This window comes from Gymnogyps californianus, chromosome 19, assembly GCF_018139145.2.
Source record: "Gymnogyps californianus isolate 813 chromosome 19, ASM1813914v2, whole genome shotgun sequence".
Classification (NCBI taxonomy): Eukaryota; Metazoa; Chordata; class Aves; order Accipitriformes; family Cathartidae; genus Gymnogyps; species Gymnogyps californianus.
This window is the reverse complement of record NC_059489.1, coordinates 12,975,280-12,995,617: the sequence shown is the minus strand read 5'-3', so window position 1 is coordinate 12,995,617 and position 20,338 is coordinate 12,975,280. Positions and strand designations below refer to the sequence as shown.

The window sequence follows — 20,338 nt, the reverse complement described above, 5'->3', positions numbered from 1 at the left end:
GAAGAACACGACCTGAAAGAGCTAAGACAGCTGGTGGTCAGACAGTGGCTATGGCGAAGGCAAGCAAGTAGATTTCTTGGTTTGCCATCCATCCCTGTGCAGCTCAGGGGCTAGGCTGGGTATCTGACCTCCTGCACTGGGCTTCTGCACCATCTGACTGAGGAGGCTTCTCCTCTCCAGGCTGGGTTTCTGGGGACGGTGCCTGAATGCCAGATGTGGGGAAATCACTCCAAATATGCAATTCCTCCTGTTGACTTTGGTGGATTGCTGGATCATCCTGTGGAGGAACTTGTAGTAACCTTCCTGTTTTAGGAAATGGCTTCACTGTGCTCTTCCCCCCAACCCCCAGAGGAGCACAAGGCACCTCCTATCCCCCAGCGGGCAGAGTTCAGAGGGTTCAGTCCTGCAGATGTTTTTCCATACAGAGCATAGCAGCGTTAGGGTTGATTATTAGTGCTGCAGGAGTTGCTGTCAGGAAACCTTGGCCATTTTGCCTGGCAATGCTGTGCTCTGGCTGGCGTTGTTTGGGATGCATCATTTATCCTGAGGTTGGTATGTAAAACCAATCAAAATGTTCACAGGAACTGGAGAGTGTTGGATAAGGAATGAATTCCTTATTCCATCTTTCAGTAGCGAGTAGTCTTGCATTCTTTAAGCTTTTCATCATTTTTAACATTCACGTGAGCATGTGAATGGAAGAGGTTTGCACGTGCATTTGGAAATGCTGTTGTTTGCCTCTAACCTTCAGCACTGCTCATATCTGTTTCTGCTGTTGGGTGATTTCAGCCCGCAGAGTATCATAAATACATAGTTGATTGATACTTAAAATGGAGAGAAAAAACCCACAGAAATCAAAGAAAAGATACTGTGTTGAAATGCTCCATGGAGTAAGAAGAAATTCCTGGTGTTTTCTGTTATTCAAAACTATTTGCAGTAAAATCAAAGTAAATGTCAAGTAGGATCATACATGGATATGCTCTCAGCCTTTCCACTGTAGTTTTAAAGTCTGATAATGCCTAAAGGAGGATTAAATACACAATGATATTATCTTCTTGAACTGGGTATTGAACTTGTGCAGATTCAGGTGTATTCAGGGCTCCGGCGGCAGGATTACACCAAGTGCTGGAGTGTGTCCGAAGCCCTGCAGTCTGGCCAGGGTCTGGGAACGGACAGTGGGGATTTGTGAGCAGAAACTTCTAGATGTAAGAAAAGGTTTCTATGGTTTACTTAAGATTTGAAAGGAGATATGCTTGCCTGGGAGGATGCCGAGTGCCCTTTGCTTCTCGGAGGTACTTAGCACCTTCCAGGATTTGGCCCTGCTTGAATGTGTGTAAGACGACTACTGAGCTATGTCCACCTGCAGGACAGCTTGTGAGAAGGAGTGTTGTAATCCTTTGCGAGTCAGCGAGTCAGAATTAAATGGACAAGTCCACCCGTCTTTCTCTGAAAGCATTAGAGCACGAGGCATCATGGGCTGTTCTCCTTTCTCATCCCACCCCATGGGAGTGTGTCCACCGCTCTGTCTCGGCTGTCATTGAGAGGGGCAGCTCCTGCCTGGGACTGCTTTGTGAGCTGACCCTTGCCATGGGAACATCAGTTCTCGGAGAAGGCCCCTTTGTTGGCAGTGGCGTGTGACACATGCAGTGATGTAGTTGTGTGTTATGTAGTGATCTGGAAGAAGCGTTGGTGACCTGCTCAGCTCCCAGCATGCAGGTGCCGATGTTAAGAGCCCGCAGCAGTGATGCTAACATCTCCTTGTTGGCTTTTCAAACTCACCTGGGTGTGAACAGGAAAGGACTAAATTATTATTTTCCTTCTGGAAGAGTGCTTTCGGTCAAGGTGAGTGTTTCGTAGGAGGTCTGGGCTGTTAAGCTGTTTATCGTGGGTCTTGGGCAGAAATAACGGTCTTTATTCTCCATGGAGAAGAATTCAGGACTTTTCATTGGCACAGAATTGATTTCTAGTAGTGAAAAACCAGGAGGTTCATAGTGAAGAAAACTCCACAGCATACTGAGAATAGGAGGAGGTGGAGCAATGCCTAGAGACCTCTCATCACTACATGTAGGGAAATTTGGGCTAGGAGGTGCTGTGGTTTCACCCCAGCCGGCAGCTGAGCACCACGCAGCCGCTCGCTCACTGCCCCCCCACCCCTGGGATGGGGGAGAGAATCAGGAAAAAAAAAACCTCGTGAGTTGAATAAAGACAGTTTAATAGGACAGAAAGGAAGGAAAAACAATGATAATGATAATAATAATAATATGACAATAGCAATACTAAAAGAATTAAACTATACAAAGCAAGTGGTGCACAATGCAATTGCTCACCACTCGTTGACCGATGCCCAGTTAGTTCCCGAGCCACGATCGCCCCTCCCAGCCAGGTCCCCCAGTTTATATACTGGGTATGATGTCATATGGTATGGAATAGCTCTTTGGCCAGTTTGGGTCAGCTGTCCTGGCGGTGTCCCCTCCCAGCTCCTTGTGCCCCTCCAGCCTTCTTGCTGGCTGGGCATGAGAAGCTGAAAAATCCTTGACTTAGTATAAACACTACTTAGCTACGACTAAAAACATCAGTGTGTTATCAACATTATTTTCCTACTAAATCCAAAACACAGCACTATACCAGCTACTAGGAAGAAAAATAACTCTGTCCTAGCTGAAACCAGGACAGAGGTCATGCAATGTTTGAATATTTTCTGTGGTTTTGCCCTGTATGGGAAATTTCCCAATGGGGAAATATGATTTATTAAGGCACGTCTGTTTTCTAAATGATGTAGAAATAGATGGAAGTATTGCGAGAGACAGCAAGAGGCTTCCATTCGAAGTATCCTGGCCATGTGTAAGAAGATGTGGTGCTACCAAGATGTCCAATGTCATGCTTTGTGAACATGATTGTGCCTGTGACATGTATGGTGATCTCCATTCTGCTTGTCCTGTCTCAGTTGCTTTATTTATGCAATTCCTTTTGCAGGCACAACGTCATCTTTCCAAACTCTTCGACAACTTGGCCAAGATGAAATTCCGGCTGGACTCTGAGCAAAAGCCAACCAAGGTTGGCCTGGGAATGTACAGTAGAGAAGAAGAATATGTCAGCTTCAGTGAACCCTGTGACTGCAGCGGGCAGGTGAGAGGAAGACCTTGTCTATCAAAACTGTCCAGTGGAGTCTGCTCTCCTACCCCTTTTGGGGGCATCTGTTGCCAAGACGTTGTAGAGCTTCACTACTCTTCCTTTATGAGAAAGGCTGGAAGAGGTAGTGTGTAATTTAATTCCTCCGTACACCACAGCCCTTGGTCCCACTCTGGATAGGTCCTCACTAAGGTGGGGCATGGGTGACACAGTCCACTGTAGGAGAAAGGGCTGTGGCTTTTTTCTAACTAGGTTTTTTTATTTGAATTTTTCTGAGATGTTTTGAAGGTTAGTCTTACAGCTTGTCACAAATATCCTTGGTAAGGAAGGGGATGCAGATTGAAAATAGACTAAGCTATTCCATAGTACCTCTGCATGGGTATCTTTTGAAAGAGAAGACTTTGTTCCCTCTTTTCCAAATCTTCCTTCTTTCATAGGATGAGTTAAAGTATGAAATGTAAGAATCAAACTACTGCTCAGCTTATCTGTCCCTGTAGCTGCACCTTTCTCTATGGACTATTATAGGAAGCTAAAGTACGTAATACCAGCTACTGAGCTCCCCAGTGACAGAGCTTGCTGCATTTAAACTATCTTCTCGGTGAGGGCTTTGCCTGTGAAAAACTGAATTCAGCAGGAATTGCATTCCCAAGTTCAGCAGGAGCTTTCTCCTGCTGCTGGCAGATTGTGCCCGCATCCCAAGAGTGATTCTGTCTTGGCCTGGAGGTGGAATGCGCCGAACCAAATTAGTCATTGGTAGTCATTAGTCATTTTGGTTTTTCCTATAGCTGGAGTTCAAGAAAAATCTGCCTTGTGTTCTTGGTGTCTGGAAATAGATGCTAAACCTGCAGTACCAGAATTGGCTAAAACCACCCAGTCTGAAGAAGGTTTAAACAAGTCTGAGGCTTGTTTAACTCGAGTTGAGATGCTTGTCCCACTCCCTATCTTCGCTAGTTACCAAAGGTGCTTAAGAAGAGCGAATGTGTTACTGAGATTTAATCTCTTCTCCAGGTTGAGGTCTGGCTGAACCACGTACTAGACAGCATGAGAGCTACTGTGAGAGACGAGATGACGGAAGCCGTCATGGCTTACGAGGAGAAGCCAAGGGAACAGTGGCTCTTTGACTACCCTGCCCAGGTATCTGCCACTGCTCCTCATCTCCACTCAGGCTGGCACGTGAGAAAGGCAGCCTTTGGCTTCCCCTTCAGTCCTGCCCTTCCCTTCCCTTCTTTCAGTAGTGGCCTCTAGCTGTGGATGGGGACGTTTCTGGCCTCCACTGTGCTGTCCAGAAGGGAGGAAGGTTGAGTTGTCCTTTATCCTGGCAATCTCCTGATGGAGTTTCCAGGCTGAGCTCCATGCTCTGATTGGGACTCCAGGAAGGATACGCTCTTGGCTGGGTTACAGAGCGCGGGGGTTTGGGCAGTGCCTGCTGCACCCTGTGGGTCACGGGAAGTCTGTACACCCAGAGGAGTGAGAGGTGCAGCAGGAAAACAAAGTGGTGAGGCCTAATGAGAGAAAAGAGCCCCTCAAATGCACCTCTGACAGCCTCATGGTCTCCAGCTCTTCCTCCTCCGCTGTGTCAGGCATGTGAAAGGTACTAATTTACTAGTAAGTAGCTGCTAAATATCTCTACCACTGATATGATGTTTTAAATGAATGTCACAGGGCAGATCCCTGTTGTCCTCTCTGCTGTGACTACTGTGTGAAAAAAATATTTAATTTCATGTCATGGATACTTCATACTTGATCTCCCTGTGGATCAGATGCTCTTGAACGTAAGGAAGCTCTGGTGTTTTCCCTGATACTGAGCCAGCTCATTTCCCTAGGTGGCTCTTACCTGCACCCAGATCTGGTGGACAACCGAGGTTGGGATTGCCTTTGCCAGAGTGGAGGAAGGCTATGAGAATGCGATGAAGGAATATCACAAGAAGCAAGTGACCCAGCTGAACACCCTTGTTACCATGCTGATTGGGCAGCTCTCCAAGGGTGACAGGCAGAAAATCATGACCGTATGCACCATCGATGTGCACGCTCGGGACGTGGTGGCAAAGATGATAGCGCAGAAGGTTTGTGTTCGCAGCTCAGCATGGTCCTGTGCTGGGCCTTGGAGTGGGGGTTACAGGAGTGATAGACCAGCCACAGGCCATTCAGATTACTGCCTGTCTCAGTGGGAGATACACGACTAAATTTACTTCTACAACATTTGTGGTAAGGAGACAGGAAGCCACTGTAAGCCTGCAGTGCTGTTCTGTGTCATGGCCGTGCACCACCAAGGGGCTTGTACTTGCCACATTCACACCAGGAGTGAGAGTGTGGCCCTGTGTCCTGTTGCCAAGGCACATGTTGGTGGATGATGGCGTTGTGTTGGGAGGCTGCTGGATGCAGTCTCACTTACATCTTTAGAAAGTAAGAAAAAGCATTTGGGATTTTCTTTTTGTAACCTCCTTGGCCTGGTGTGGGACCACAGGGACTCCTTCGGAACTCCCTTGTCCTGCATGCCTCTCCCACACCACTCCCCTGTCCTTAACACTGTGTCAAGTGTCCAGCCCTGCAGGTGGGTGGGAAGGTGCCTTGAGTGTGCTGGGTTGTGGCTTTACCCTCATCTGTGTCCTCTTGGAGGCAGCCAGGCTGCTCTCAGGGTTTCTGACTTCAAGGCTCAGCTGGGCTTGGTGGTACCTTGGCCCAGTTTGTGGTGAAGCGGTCCATCTGCTGGGCCTGCCTGCTGGCCGTGCAGAGCATGCTGGCCATGGCTGTCCTTGTCCCCCATCCCCAGTCTGTTTCCCTGGTGCTGTCTGTGGCCCCTTCCCTGTCTAGACAGCCTCTGCTCCTTCTCTCACTCCGTTTGCATTATAAGAGCCTCTTCACGGCTTGCTGCTTCTTAAATCTCCTCTTCAGGAGTCTTTTTGTGCTGCTCTCTCTCTTGAGTATTCACTTTTTGCTCTCCCACCAACGTGGTTACTAATTTGGTTCCTACCCTCTACTGATGGGAGATGGGGAGGTGACATTTCTCACCACATTATAGGGAGGTGACCTTCCTCACCACGCCTGCCTTCGCAGTGAGGACCAGTCCATCCCCGATGAAAACTTCATTGCAGTCACCATTTTGGCACCTGAGTCGTGTGTGCCTGGCACCCCTGGCCTTCCCATGATGGTGCTTGTGGGTGCATTGCAGGTGGACAACGCCCAGGCATTCATTTGGCTGTCACAGCTCCGGCACAGATGGTCGGATGAGGAACGGCACTGCTTTGCCAACATCTGTGACGCCCAGTTCCTGTACTCCTACGAATACCTTGGCAATACCCCTCGGCTTGTGATCACTCCACTGACTGACAGGTAAGTCCCCAGGAAACACCATCATAGCTGGGCTTTGCCACTCAGTTAGAGAAAAAGCTGCTAACCAAAGATGGATTTAGTTTGGACACCCGCATTCCTCTTGTTCTTTCTCTGTGTCCCAGCAATCCGGTGGCAGAGCTCTAACTCTCACCTGGTTTGTGATTTGATGGTGTTACCCTCTGGGGTATCTGTGCCTCAGATCCCAGGGTGGGATTCAGCTCACAGATTAAGATGCTCACTTGTGGGTGTCTGCCTGTGCACAAGGTGTCCACACCACATAGAGCTGGTGAGTCTAGAAAGCTTTCATCCCGTCTTGAAGCAGACATCTACCTCTTGGTTCCGTTGTCTCAATGGGGACACCTAGGGTGACTTGAGACGCTCTGCATTGTCCCAGCTGGCTTCCAGCTGCCAATCCAGAAGCGTGCAAGTCTCCTGTGGACCCCTTGTCATATCTTTCCACCCTATGTGACATTTCAATAGCCAGGAGCATCTCAGGTGGCTCTAGTCACCTGTGTTAGTCAGCTGAGCCAAGCCCCCATGCCTTATCAGGTTTTGACTCCAGCTCTGTGGCTTATACAGGGAGTATAGACACCCACATGTGGGCACCTCCCTGGTGTCCGTCATCAGCATGGTGGAGAAGATTTGAGGTCCGCTGCAGCGTTGAGTGGGATCATTCATAGGCCATCTGAGCAGGTTTCTGTCAGTGATGGGGAATGAGATCCTTTTGGGCTGAAGAGCGCTGGGAAGCAAGAGGAAGGTCTTTCAGAAAAGCTGATCTTTTCTCATATTATCTGGGACATGCCCAATATCAATGAGTGGTATGAGGATCCAAAGAAAGCACAACCCAGACGTGAAGATATTGGGCAGACCCCAGTAGAAGACGAGTATCTCTTGGAGAAAACACAGCTGGGCAGAGGTGGTAATCAATGCCCAAGAGGACTTTCAGCTTAGACATGCACCCTGCTCATGTACAGCTTTTCAGAAGAAAGGCTCTCCTGAGTGCATTGCCCTAGTGCCATTTCTCTGCAGCCCAACAGTGACCTGTTGGACTAAGTCTCAATCTCTTTCCTTTTTTTCCTTCACCCTTTGCTGTGAAAGATGTTACATCACCCTGACCCAGTCGCTGCACCTGACTATGAGCGGAGCACCTGCGGGCCCTGCAGGCACTGGCAAGACAGAGACTACGAAAGATTTGGGGCGAGCTCTGGGCATCATGGTGTATGTGTTTAACTGCTCCGAGCAGATGGACTACAAGGTACTACTCCCAACTTGGCCCCAGTGCCGTCATGGGGGGCTGAGGATGCTCAGGGCCCGATGAAACCTGAAGGATGAGAGTAATCCAGCTGAGATCGCTTTGATCCATCACCTCTCCTCAAATCCCTGCTACGTTCCTTTCTGCTGAACACTTTTTCTCCTCCTCCCTTTTCTTCTCTAAGACTTGCACAAGGTTCTTCAGGAGGCAGAGACCCGAACTGTGCTCTCTGCCTTGTTACGCCTTTCCCTTCCCTTCTGGAGTTAGATTCTATGTGAAATGCTTCAAAAATTTTGCCCTGTTCAGTTGAGACCGAGGCTGTGCTGATACTTCGACCCTGGTTGTTTCTTCTTGGCATGCTTGCAGGTTGACAGGGCCTGGCATGGGAAGTGACCTTTCCTGGTTTTCTCAGGATCCTCTCCCAGAATAAGGCCAAAACGTGCTGAACCTTCAGCCACTGCAGAACGCTGAATCGTTAGGCTGAGTCTTGCTCTCTGCCGGTCTGGCATGGTACAGTGATTTTGGTAGCCTCGGATCATATTTTATTCAGCTTATGGGCTCTCCCAGGAAGCGGGGCAGTCAGTAATTTAGCACAGGTGACCTTTAAATGAAACCAGTGCACTGATATATCGAGAAAGTGCAATTAGCAAATCAAGTGGCAAACTGTGCAGAGCTATAAATATTATAATTGAGTTGTGCCTGCTGTTTCCATGCACTTTTCTAAATACCCACAATAGACTGTAAACTGCTATAAATAAACAGGCTGGGAAATAAAATCCATTTTTTCGCTGGAGTTGATTCCATTTGTGATTTCACTCTTGTAATCTTTTTTTTTTTCTTTTTTCCAGTCTTGTGGGAATATTTACAAAGGCCTTTCCCAGACGGGAGCCTGGGGCTGTTTTGATGAATTTAACAGGATCTCAGTTGAGGTCCTTTCTGTGGTTGCTGTACAGGTAAGTGGAGAAATGCTTGTAAATAAATACAAAGAAGGCAAAGCCATGCTGCAGCTTTTTGAGCGAGGGTAAATACAGAAAGTGCACGTTGCTGGTTTCAGTTCCGTGTGTAGGCAGGTGAGGGATTATATCCCAAGATTAATCACATGAATATCACAGCACTGACAAAATGTAGCAGTGATGTGCTGCAAACATTTTTGTCACTTCTTTTCTTCCCCCGGTTACAGCATTTGTGTTGAGGCAATTCTTTATAGCATCTTTTCCCAGATCGGTATACACCATGGCTCTGTACCTATTCCTCCTGAGGAAGACACTCGTGTCATTAATATACTGAGATAATTGCAGTGTATCATTTTAGGGAGGAGAGCTGCCTTGAATTATGGCTACTCAGCCTGCCATGTAGGGAATAATTTTTGTGGAGGGGAAGGGTGGTGTTTCGGGCAGATCCATGGCCAGCTGGACTTTTGGGGTTACTTATTGCCTCCAGTCAGGCACCGGTTGTGTGTCATATTCAACGAATAGGAATACATTCAAGATTAATTTCCTTAACGCTTACCTGTCACCAAGACTGTGCAGTCTTCTTTCCTTCCTTCTCTTTTCGTATGGCTGTAGATTTAATTCCAGTGTCTGTAATGAGAGCTCTGCCAAATGGCTTCGGAGGGTATTCCTGGCCAAGTGGTGTAATTCCTAGGAGGAATGTGTGCAGCCCCGTGGGTGCAGCACGCTGCTCCTGAAAACTGGTGTCAGCTGGGTGACACTTGGTAACTGGAACCTGCAGCAGATCTTCAGTCCTTGCTTATGTGCTTGCCTAGGATACCCTGACAGTGTGGGATTAAAGCTAGGAGAGAGCTATTTGAGCTGTGCCCAGCTATGCATAGGTGTTTTCCCAGTGGAATGATTTCTCATCTCCTCTGCAGTTTAACTGTTCAGTGCATTTTATTGGTGAGTCCCGTGTGAAGCACAGCAGTAGTCCTTGGAGAAGGGCTGGAAAGGAGACTGCCCTCCCCATCATGCTAGAAAGTCCTGTTCTCTTGTGCTTATATATAATCTGCCTCCTCCTATATATAATTTGCCTCCTCCATCCCTTCATCTTACTGGCCCACGACGAAATCTAGAAATATTTTACACAGGGGAAAGGATTGCAGAAGGAGAGGTGCTCTGTACTCTGCTCATGCCTGCCCCGTGGGTGGTGAGGGGGCATGCAGGGTAAGTACTGCAGGAGTGAATCCCCTCTGGCAGGGGCTGAAATCTGGGGCAGCCCAGGTATAACCACGGGGCAGCAGGATGAGAGCAGGCTCTGCTACCACTTCTGGCCCTTGCTTTGAAGGAGAGCTGTGTCTGGATGTTGTCCAGATCCTAAATCTCGTTGGTGTCTTCTGATAATGCCAGGTAAATCCAGCTACCAGGGGAGTTTGAGCAGAGGGTGGGTGCTCAACTGCACTGTCCAGACCAAGACAGCTCTGATATGGGCAGAACTGAAAGTTTTGAGCCTTGGGGGACTTCAGTGCTGAAAATTGAGGTGCCAAAGTATCTAAGTTCTTCTGGACCCAAGCATCAGCTCAGTGCAGGTTTTAGGATTCCAGTGCCTGACTGAGGTGTTGAATTCTTCCTGGACCCTCTTTTGGGCTTGGCATTGCAGAAAGGAAGATCTAGAGCCCAGAAGTTTCTACACTTTTGTAAATGTTTCGGTCAAAGACGTTCTGAACCCCTCCATGAACTCCTCACTCTTCTCATCTCTCTTTCACCCGTAAAGAGTGGTACCTTATGTGACGTCCCAAAGAAGCCCCAGGCGGGTACAGGAGTTTATGTATCATTCCCTCTCAATTTCTCTTCCGTCAGGTTCTGGTTTAAAGGTGTCATTGAAAAAAGTCTTTGAGGATCTTAAAATAAAAAGGGAAGCTGAACAAAAGAAGCCCAGATATGACTCAACTGCTAATGATTTCCTCACTCCTGGCTGGAGCGCAGCATCTGAAGAAAGCAGCACGACTGTCATTCCATCATCGTGTCTCCTGGCTGCTATTAGGAGTGTAACCATGGCGATGTTTAATTGGCTGTCTTAGTCATGCAGCTAATGTCGATATGGTTCCTTACCGAGAAAAATTCGATTAATTGCTTAACTTTAAGGTGGCAAACAGCAGTAAGGTTAGAGTAGTGAATACAGAGAGATTTCTCCCTCACTGAAATGCTGTTTGCAAGAAGGCGATCTAGCTTTAATAAACTTGCTCTCTTTGGAAGGTGAAGAATGAGAACAACAAAGCTGCAATCAGGCAAATATGAAAGACAATACAATATTAGTGAGTGAAGGTGTCAGGGGAGGTCTTACAGTTTCTGCCTTGTGGTTTTGGTTTTAAATTAAGCATCTGATGTCCCAAAATCTTTAATATCTAGCAATATCAAGTGATCAGTTTGCAATTGAGCTGAGGCCAAGTTTACTGAGAAATGCTGCTCCTTTTCTGGGCCTACTCAAGGAACAGAGCTGGCACAGGAGGGGTTTGGGCTGTCATGAAGAGCAGTGGTGTGTGGGGAGAGGTGAAGATGGGCAGAGGGAATCAGGGACCTGTACTGTGTCAGACTCTTGGGACTGCATTTGCATGTTGGCTGTGTTGTGGATGCCTGGACAGCCCTGCATCTCATCTCAGGCGTCTGGCCTCCTGCTAGGTTGGGAAGCTGAAAGAGATGATTTGGCCTTTGGTGGTGTTTTTGCTGTGAGATGTGCCAAGTGTCCCACAGGTGATGTCAAAAGCCAAGGTGAGATGCAGGCAGCTTTGGAGGCGTTTCCTTCTCCTGAGCTGCTCTTCCTCACCCACACCCGTCATTGTCTTATGGAGCAATGGTGCAAATTCTTGCAACTTCTTTGCAGTTTGACTGCACAGTCTCTTCAGAGGGTCTCTTTTCTGCTTTGTCAGAGTTTGATCGTGATGGGGGATTGATATTGCCACACAGATTTACTCCAAACAGTGTATAAAGCTTTATATGGTCAGTAAAAAACTAAAACAGTGATAAGTCCCAGTCATCATGGGGCCAAGTGTAAGGAAGGCAGCACTGTTGTCTAGTGTGTTTTTCATAACTGAACACCAATACTATAATACTGCCTTCGTTCCTAGGTGAAGAGTGTGCAGGATGCAATACGGGAGAAGAAGAAATCCTTTAATTTTCTTGGAGAAGACATTAACTTAGTTCCCTCAGTAGGCATTTTCATCACCATGAACCCTGGTTATGCAGGGCGAACCGAGCTACCTGAGAATTTAAAAGCTCTCTTCCGGTGAGTCCAGGTCAAGGTTTGTGACCTGTATTATAAGACTGGCAGAAATTGTCTTTTGGAATATCCAGGCTTGACTTCATTTCCTTGGGGAATTCACTTGCACTGAGGAATCACAGATAGTTTCAGCCTTGCACAACACGCCTGGGTTTGGGAATGCACAGTCAGGGCAAAGGAGCTCTGTCCCTTGCGATGGGAAAGGCAGTGTGTGACCTGGCTCACTGGAGAAGACCTGGAAGATAAAGCCACAAATCCACTGCCCCTAAGACCTGTAGTCAAGAAATCCTTGTTCTGTGATCTTTTCTTGCCTGTCTTTTTAGGCCATGCGCGATGGTTGTGCCAGACTTTGAGCTGATCTGTGAAATTATGTTGGTGGCCGAGGGATTCATCGAGGCCCGGGTGTTAGCCAGGAAGTTCATTACTCTGTACCAACTCTGCAAAGAGCTCCTGTCCAAGCAGGTGAGCCCGCTTCTGTGGTTGGATGGTACAATGAAGCCTGTTGATCTCCAAAATCAGCAGGAACATGCCATTCTCCCACTCACCTCCATGGCTAAAGCTTCACAGCTTTTATTTAATGACTGCATTTACACTAGCTGCTGGGAGAAGAGAAGGTTTGTGATCATCAGAGCAATGAAATTTTCAAACTGCTTTACTGGAGGATCTGCAGGGACAAAAGCACTTGACCAGCTGCATTAATGGGAGAGATTTTTCAATGGGCTCAAATGACACCATGCTTGGGGTAATATTCAGTGACCCTTTGCTTTCCAGTCTCTTAGTTCCTATTGATTCTCCTGTCTGCAATGGGTTTATGATGCCTGTCCCTCTCTGAGTTCAGCCTAACAGTTCCCTGTTGTGTCAAGTGTTGACCAAGTAGGGTCACTTGCAGTGCAAAGTTCTAATTAATCAGATTTCTCCTTGTCATCATTTGCATAGATCAAAGCTGGGTCTAGAGGAGTTGAATCAGGACTCCAGATGGAAAACCTGATCTTGGCTGTGCCAGCATGAGGCTGGGTGGGAGATGCCTTGTCACAGAAACTTTGTGCTGTATCTTGGAGGTTTTGGTGGAAGCCGTGGCCTCCCACACAAAGCTGTCAGCTGTCAAGCTGTGCTCTGGAGTGTCTTAACAGAGCAGAAATTAAAGAGTTGCTTGTTGGCTTGAGAGTTCCTCTCATGCCTCTTTGTGCTTCTTTTTCAGCAATGTCCTTGCTGGCCCCTGCTTAGTGGACTGCCTCTGGGACCAAACATGCCTGGTAATCTTGTGATGGGCAGGATGGAGAAATTTGGGTATTTGGGGCCTCATAATGGACTAACAAATCTTTCACCTTGGTAGCTCGTGCAGATCCAGCGGTCTGGCTGGCCTTACTTTAGCTGCTTTATGATTTAGGTGAAACAAATTGCTTAGGTCTCCAGAGTGCAAGTCCTACTGCTGTCTTAATGCCAACTCTGAGCCCAGGTGATGGGATGAACAGCTGAATTATTTGCCTCTTTAATACTGTCCCTGACGGGAATTTCACCTACTGAAATGGAAATCAGGTAGCTCAGGCTGGTGGAGGTCTCTGGCCACAATGCAAATAACAGATTTGGATGTGTTTCCATTGCTGACTTGTCTGGCAGTTTGGAGCTGCTGGTTCTTACCCCTGCATGGTGGTGTGCTGTCTAAGCATAAACTCATCCCTCCTCTTTTTTCTTTTTTTTTTCCCTGTGTAGGATCACTATGACTGGGGCTTGCGTGCAATCAAGTCAGTGCTAGTTGTTGCCGGTTCCCTCAAACGAGATGACCCAGAGCGACCTGAAGACCAGGTTCTGATGCGCTCACTTCGTGACTTTAACATCCCCAAGATTGTGACCGATGATGTGCCGGTGTTTATGGGGCTGATTGGGGATCTTTTTCCTGCGCTGGATGTGCCTCGGAAGCGTGACCTGAATTTTGAGTCGTTTGTGAGGCAGGCTGTGCTGGACCTCCGGCTGCAGGCTGAGGACAACTTTGTGCTCAAAGTAAGACCAAGTGATCTTCTGCTGTACCTACACCACCATCAAATCATTTGGGTTTTCTCAGCCATCTTCGCTGCTACAAAGAGGGCTCTGCACAATATTCCCTTTGCAGGCAGACCTTGATGGAGGACAGGGTCAGCTATGCTGGGTCTGATGCAGTTGCACCTGCCCCTAAAGCCAGCACTGGCTTGGTCCCTGAGTTTACAAAGGGGCTAACTCTTGTAGGCTCATGAAAGTGTGGCCCCTGGAGAGCAGAGGCTCATCGGCTGATGGCTGTCAGATGTAAATAGTACTGGAGGTTTGTCTGCAGGCTGAGGATTTCACCCATCGTGATTAGAGTGGCTAGACCAAACTCAAGGTCAAATCTGTTTGTGTCTCTGAGTCACATCTTTCTAAAGAAGAGGTCCAATGGGAGCTGTTTTGTAGATCTGAACTTCAGCTTGGCATCTTTGTCTAAAGTTTGGGAGTGTTTTCTCTCAGGTGGTGCAGCTGGAGGAGCTGCTGACGGTCCGGCACTCTGTCTTCGTGGTGGGTAACGCAGGCACGGGCAAGTCTCAGGTGATGAGATCCCTGAACAAGACTTACCAGATAATGAAGCGACGTCCTGTCTGGACAGACCTTAACCCCAAGGCAGTCACCAATGATGAGCTTTTTGGCATCATTAACCCAGCAACAAGAGAATGGAAAGATGGTAAATGCCTTTTCATGCCTGAATCTGTAGATAAAGAAGGATATTTTTAATGAACTTCCTGAGCAGCAGCAGGATGACTGGTCCTTTGTACACAGGTCTAAAAGCCCAGGTGCTTGTCTGCTGCTTGCAGCCATGTGAGAGATTGTTGTTGAAAGGATATCTAGGATGTTCTAGCTTTTTGATCTTCAAATGGGAAGTATAGCATAAACCTGCTCTATCTTATTGCCATAAGAATAATTATCATATCCATTAATAACAACACTTACCAGTTCCTAAATGGGGCAGGCAGTTTTTCGGGGTTGGCTGGACCAGTGATGGAAAAGAGTTCCCTCCTGCCCTATGGTGTGCACTGGGGCCCCCCAAAATGTGCCATCCCCAGGTTTCCATAGCTGGTAGCCCTAAAGTGATGTTTTTCCACTTAATATTGCTGCCTGATCTCTGTAGTACACCAGCATTTGCCAGTCTGTTGATCCTGATTGCTTCTGAGGAAAATAAGATGAGCATTTAAAACTTGCTGAAAGATTACAGAAATCTGGAGTGAAAATGTTTGGTTGTGACTAATACATAAAGGCAGCTTTGATTTACGTGTGCGGCTGATTTGGGAGGTGTGGGGGAGGTAAGGGAAGACGTTGCCATAAATCATCCTCAGCCAGAAGTCTGCCAGGAGATGAGCTGCCACCCACCTCCCCTGGCCCCTGCCATGAAGCCCTCCTGACCCCCTGCTTTGCTCCAGTGCCAGGGTTAATTTCTTTTTAATTGTAATTAGGGACCCTAAATCAAAGTGACAGAGGGAAGGGTGGGATACAGCCTGAACTCTGCAGACTGGCTGCAGCAGTGACTGCAGAGGAAGGACTGCAGGTGGCACTGAACAGCAGGAGGGACATTTTACAGGTGGCTGTCCAGTGGTTTCTAGCCCGTAACGTTTCAAGGGAGCTTACGGGACTCGTCCCTGAGCTTTCAAGGCAGATATTTTCTGCATTAACCATTCCTGAAAATTTTGTGTCTTGTTGTCAAAGACCAGCAAGGCAATCTTCACCACAGCCTAACAAGAGATGATGTGTTCCCCTTCAGCCCCTTCTTTTCCTCTTCCTGTTTTCATCCTGTCACTCCTTTCATTATCAGGAGTTGAAATGGTTATACATGTTAGGTGGTAAAAGACCCCACAAATGAATCCTAAAAGTGTTCTTTGTAGAACCAAACTCTTCTTTTAAATCCTGAGACCGCTCTGTGGTGTGGATGCAGAAGGTTAGGAGAGAGGCACTTTTCCCTCTGCTGCTGTCGTGGTGTATATGAGGGAAGCACTGATGCTCTGAGACAGGAGCTATTTCTGATACTAATGATGTTGGAGCGGTTTCCAAGGCATGTGTCCAACATGTGAGGAACTGAGTTGAGGCAGAGCCAGTGAAGTGATGTTTTTTTTGACCCAATCTCAGAATCAGATACCTGTTTCAGGTGAGCTGTTCTGCATTTGTTGTGCACAAGCTTTGTCTTCAGTCATATAATGCCACTAGTTGTTCCTGACCTGGATCACAAAGAAATAGCTTGTCCTGGAGAAAAAAAAAGTGTGCTTATCACAATTCACCAGAAGAGAGGCTTTTTTTTAATGTTTGCCTGATGTTTTTTCATGAAGACCAGTGTCTCCCTAGGTATTTTCACATGTAGAGGAGAGCGATAGTTTTGTGGAGTTTTCATTTGCTCTGCAGTACTGCTGCTCTATTCCCAGCCTCCTTGCTCTTCTTAACATTCATTATTTACTCCCCTCGAGACACTGTATCCTCTCTGTCTCCTTGATTTTACTGACATTTTGTTCTGTCATTCAATGTCATTCTGTGCTTGTTCTCCCCTCAATCTCACTAAAGCGATGACCCAGCGTTTAATGCATCTTGATTTCCCTGATATACTTCAAGCCACAAAAAAACATTTATACGAATTCCAAGGCATATTCAGATGGTTTTCTCTGCATTGTGTACTTCATGCCTTCTTTTTACCTCTGAGTATCTGCTCTTCACTTTTCCTATCCCTTATGGTTCTCGGTGGGAATGAAGCTTGTGTGTAGGTCTGCAGTCATTTTCAGTGGTGGTAACCGATAATGTTTTTTTCTTCAAAGCAGACTAGACTCATATTGTGATATAGTAATATTTATGTACAGATGCATAGAGTTTTGAATGCTTAAAAGGAAAGCATTAATTAAAAGAGTTGCTAGAGAAAACTGTCAGAGCAGGTGACAACTTCAGTGTTCATCAACGTATTCCTGTTACCCTCCCAGGACTGTTTTCATCAATCATGCGAGAGCTGGCCAACATCACACATGATGGTCCCAAGTGGATGGTACTGGATGGAGATATTGATCCGATGTGGATTGAATCTCTTAATACTGTGATGGATGATAATAAGGTAATGAATATAAGTTAAAGAAGCAGGTATTCCTTGACTGTGTGGTGTGATTCAGCCTAGGAGAAATGCAGATGCTGAAATAACACCTCCTAGAATAATGCAATTGTGTTTCTTATTATATGCCAAACAATATTGCATAAAGAAAATGGTGCATAAGGGAAATAGCTCAAAGCATGTTTTCATTGGAATTTCCCTTTCCTGGAGAGTCGGGCTCATGAGTAACTGCAAATGTCCTGATCATAACTTCAGGCCCTTTAAAAATAGAGTGGGGCCATAATCCTACACCTTTTTTCCCCACCCTAAGGGAGTGCTGTTGATTCTGGGTCATGGAAGAGAGAAGGAGCATTCTACAAGCTTTTTAGTGCAAAGTGCTCAATGCTTTTCGTTCCTGTTCCTGGGGGAGGCCTTAGTCTGTCTGTCTGTCTGTCTGCCACATGCAGGTGCTGACCCTGGCAAGCAATGAGAGAATCCCTCTGAACCCAACGATGCGGCTGGTCTTTGAGATCAGCCACCTGCGCACAGCCACTCCAGCGACCGTGTCCAGAGCGGGTGAGTCCTGGCCTGAGCTTCACACTGGGATGTTGCATGGACCAAGTAGGATCTAGTGCCATTAACCAGTCTTTTCTTGGCCAGCTTGTTCCCTCTTGAAAGTTCCCAACCCTACATCACAGCTGCCTTTGGTGGACAGGGTAGGTTCCTGAAGCACAGGGACAAACTGAGGATCCTGACCCCAAATCCATATGGGGAGCTGTGAGCATCTTCAAGATTTATCCAGAGCTCTCTGACTGTTGATGGGTGATCCTGGCTTCAGCATTGCTGAGAGAGTGCTCCTGTTGTGCAAAGCCCTGTATGGGCTTGATGAGGAGAGGGACAGTCTCTATCCCAAAGAGCTCCTGATCTTCTGGAGAAGTGCATGAAGTATGGGAGAAGGGAATGAAGATGTCCCCTAGTTTTACACATGGGGTAATGTGGTGAGAGCAATAACGTGACTCAGGCAAGGCCATGTTCTGAATTTGGGGCAGGGTCATGAAAGGTGTTCTGGTTTCCTGAGTTAAGTCTCTTCACTGTTAATGTTTCTACGCCACAGTGGGGCAGGAGGAGGGAGTAGGTGATGGAGCACCCAGGCATATTTGACAGGGTTTTAGTTGTGTGAAGATAGCTGAGAAATTCTGCTGGAGGAAAGGAATAGTCTCTGCTGTGTCCTTACTATATGTTCTCTCTTACCCTGGGCCTAAAGGGATCCTGTACATCAACCCATCGGATCTGGGCTGGAATCCCCCGGTGAGCAGCTGGATTGACAGGCGAGAGATCCAGTCCGAAAGAGCCAACCTGACCATTCTGTTTGATAAGTACCTGCCGATTTGCCTGGACACCCTCAGAACAAGGTACCATCTGAAGACTGATTGTGTCTCTGCTGGCAAGGGCAGGGGGACACTCGCTGCTTTCCAGACCAGCTGGGCTGTGCTGGGGTTGTGCTGCATGTGGCCTGGGTGGCTGGTTTCCTCCTTGCCCCTGAGAGCCCTGAGCATCATTGGCTTCAGCTCAGAGAAACAATGGGGCGAGGTGGGGGAGCTGACACTCCTGCTCATCCTTTGTTGGTCAGATCTGGTTTTCATCAGATTTTGATTTGATTGTTCTTGTACTTCTTGTACCAGTTCTGTATCTCTTGGAAAGTAAATCCAGAAGATCCTAAAGAGAATGTCTTTTCAGTCTCCCGATGTGTCAGGCTAGACCTGAGTTCACTCCACAAGTTATTTTTCAGTAGAGCAGATTTCAGACCACTGCTGAAGGAAAGTTTTCAGTATGCAGCGTGGAAGGTGGAGAGAGCAGATCCTCTTTTATCATCTCGCCACTTCTTTCTCTGCCCCTCGGTGATGAGAAGGAAGTTGGTGTTTGTGGGAGAGGGTGGGATTGCTCTACAGGCAGTTCTCTCTTGAATTTCTTTCCTGATGCATTTGAACAAAATTAAGTCAGTCTGTGTGGGCATCCAGCCCGAGCATGTTTCATGGTTGGACTCCAGTCCAATGAACATGAAAAACTTGGATATTTGGAAGGGCCCTGGTGCTCCTTGTCTTATCTTCAAAGTGGTGCCAACAGAGAAGTCATGTGGTTCTTGCTTATCATCATGGGAGACAGCTCTCTTACTCATACTGTGGTGAGGACTGGTGAAAGTAGAGTCCCAACAAACTTGAGTAAGGGAGCTTCTCCTATCCTCTGCTTGCTTCCCATAGTTGCACCTTCATTTAAAAAAATAAAATAAAAAAAATCAGTGTACAATTGAGCATGGGAGTTGTCAGCCACAACATAGATGTGTCAGAAGGGGCTGCGTTAGTGAAAGCAGCGGTCGTTGGAAGCAGGAGTTAAGCGTCTTACTAGGGAGCTGCTCCCTGGGTGACCAAGCTGGTTATAGCTGTTGGCAGCAGAGTGCATCGGACTTTTCCCACTCTATTTGCTGAACATTGTGTCAGACCATGAAATCCACGGGATTAGCTGCAGGCAGCCCTGAGCTGAGTATTTTGGTAGCTTGCTTAATTCAGAAATTGTAGAACCAACCTTTCAAATAGCTATAATTACTTTATGTAGGACTTCAGTGCTGCTACAATATTAGTTTGGAATTCTGTAAGTGTAACTTAAATGAATGTAAAATGGCAAGATGAAAGGTTTTATTTTATTACTCCTCTATTTGACCGCTTTTGAACTCATCGTGTTCACAGGAAATCATTGCCTTTAGCAAGTCTTCCATTTTACTTCTTTCAAGAGGATCAAAGTTTTAAAATGCTTGAAACTTCTGATTACTGTTATTACTTGTATATGTGCCGGTACCAGCAGGTCCAAGGGAGAGAACGGGTGTTCTCTTTATTGCTGTACCCTGGAATAAGACATGCACCGCTGACAAGTAAAATGCTAATATTCTGAAAAAGCATTTCTAGGCTTGCCTTCCTGGCTTGTGAACGACTGTGTTGCTGGACCCAATTATATTTCCCGTGCTTTCAATTTCTGTCCCTTAGATTTAAGAAGATTATTCCCATTCCTGAGCAGAGTATGGTTCAGATGTTGTGCTACCTCCTCGAATGCCTCCTGACGGAGGAGAACACACCTCCCGACTGTCCCAAGGAGCTTTATGAACTCTACTTTGTCTTTGCTGCTGTCTGGGCCTTTGGGGGATCAATGTTTCAAGACCAGGTAAGAAGGAAGATGCCACTTCGGCATCTTCTACACATGCCTTTTTTTTTTCTTTTTTCTTTTTTATACTTTCCAAAACATAGTGCTATATCAGTAATGATGTTTTCCTGGGGCTCTCATATAGGTGATAATAAACTAGAAACCTGAGCACAACGATT

General features: G+C 46.9%; 1 protein-coding gene across 1 annotated transcript in view; it reads left to right on the top strand.

Moving 5' to 3' along the window:
• Positions 1-20,338, top strand: part of DNAH9 (dynein axonemal heavy chain 9) — a 210,588-nt gene that overhangs the window by 39,490 nt on the left and 150,760 nt on the right. The window contains 14 exon segments of the mRNA XM_050908668.1: positions 2,971-3,123; positions 4,135-4,260; positions 4,950-5,189; positions 6,296-6,456; positions 7,555-7,711; positions 8,557-8,661; positions 11,766-11,923; positions 12,241-12,379; positions 13,628-13,915; positions 14,393-14,603; positions 16,870-16,997; positions 17,438-17,546; positions 18,235-18,382; positions 20,006-20,180. Coding sequence (XP_050764625.1) covers positions 2,971-3,123; positions 4,135-4,260; positions 4,950-5,189; positions 6,296-6,456; positions 7,555-7,711; positions 8,557-8,661; positions 11,766-11,923; positions 12,241-12,379; positions 13,628-13,915; positions 14,393-14,603; positions 16,870-16,997; positions 17,438-17,546; positions 18,235-18,382; positions 20,006-20,180 — 2,298 coding nt within the window.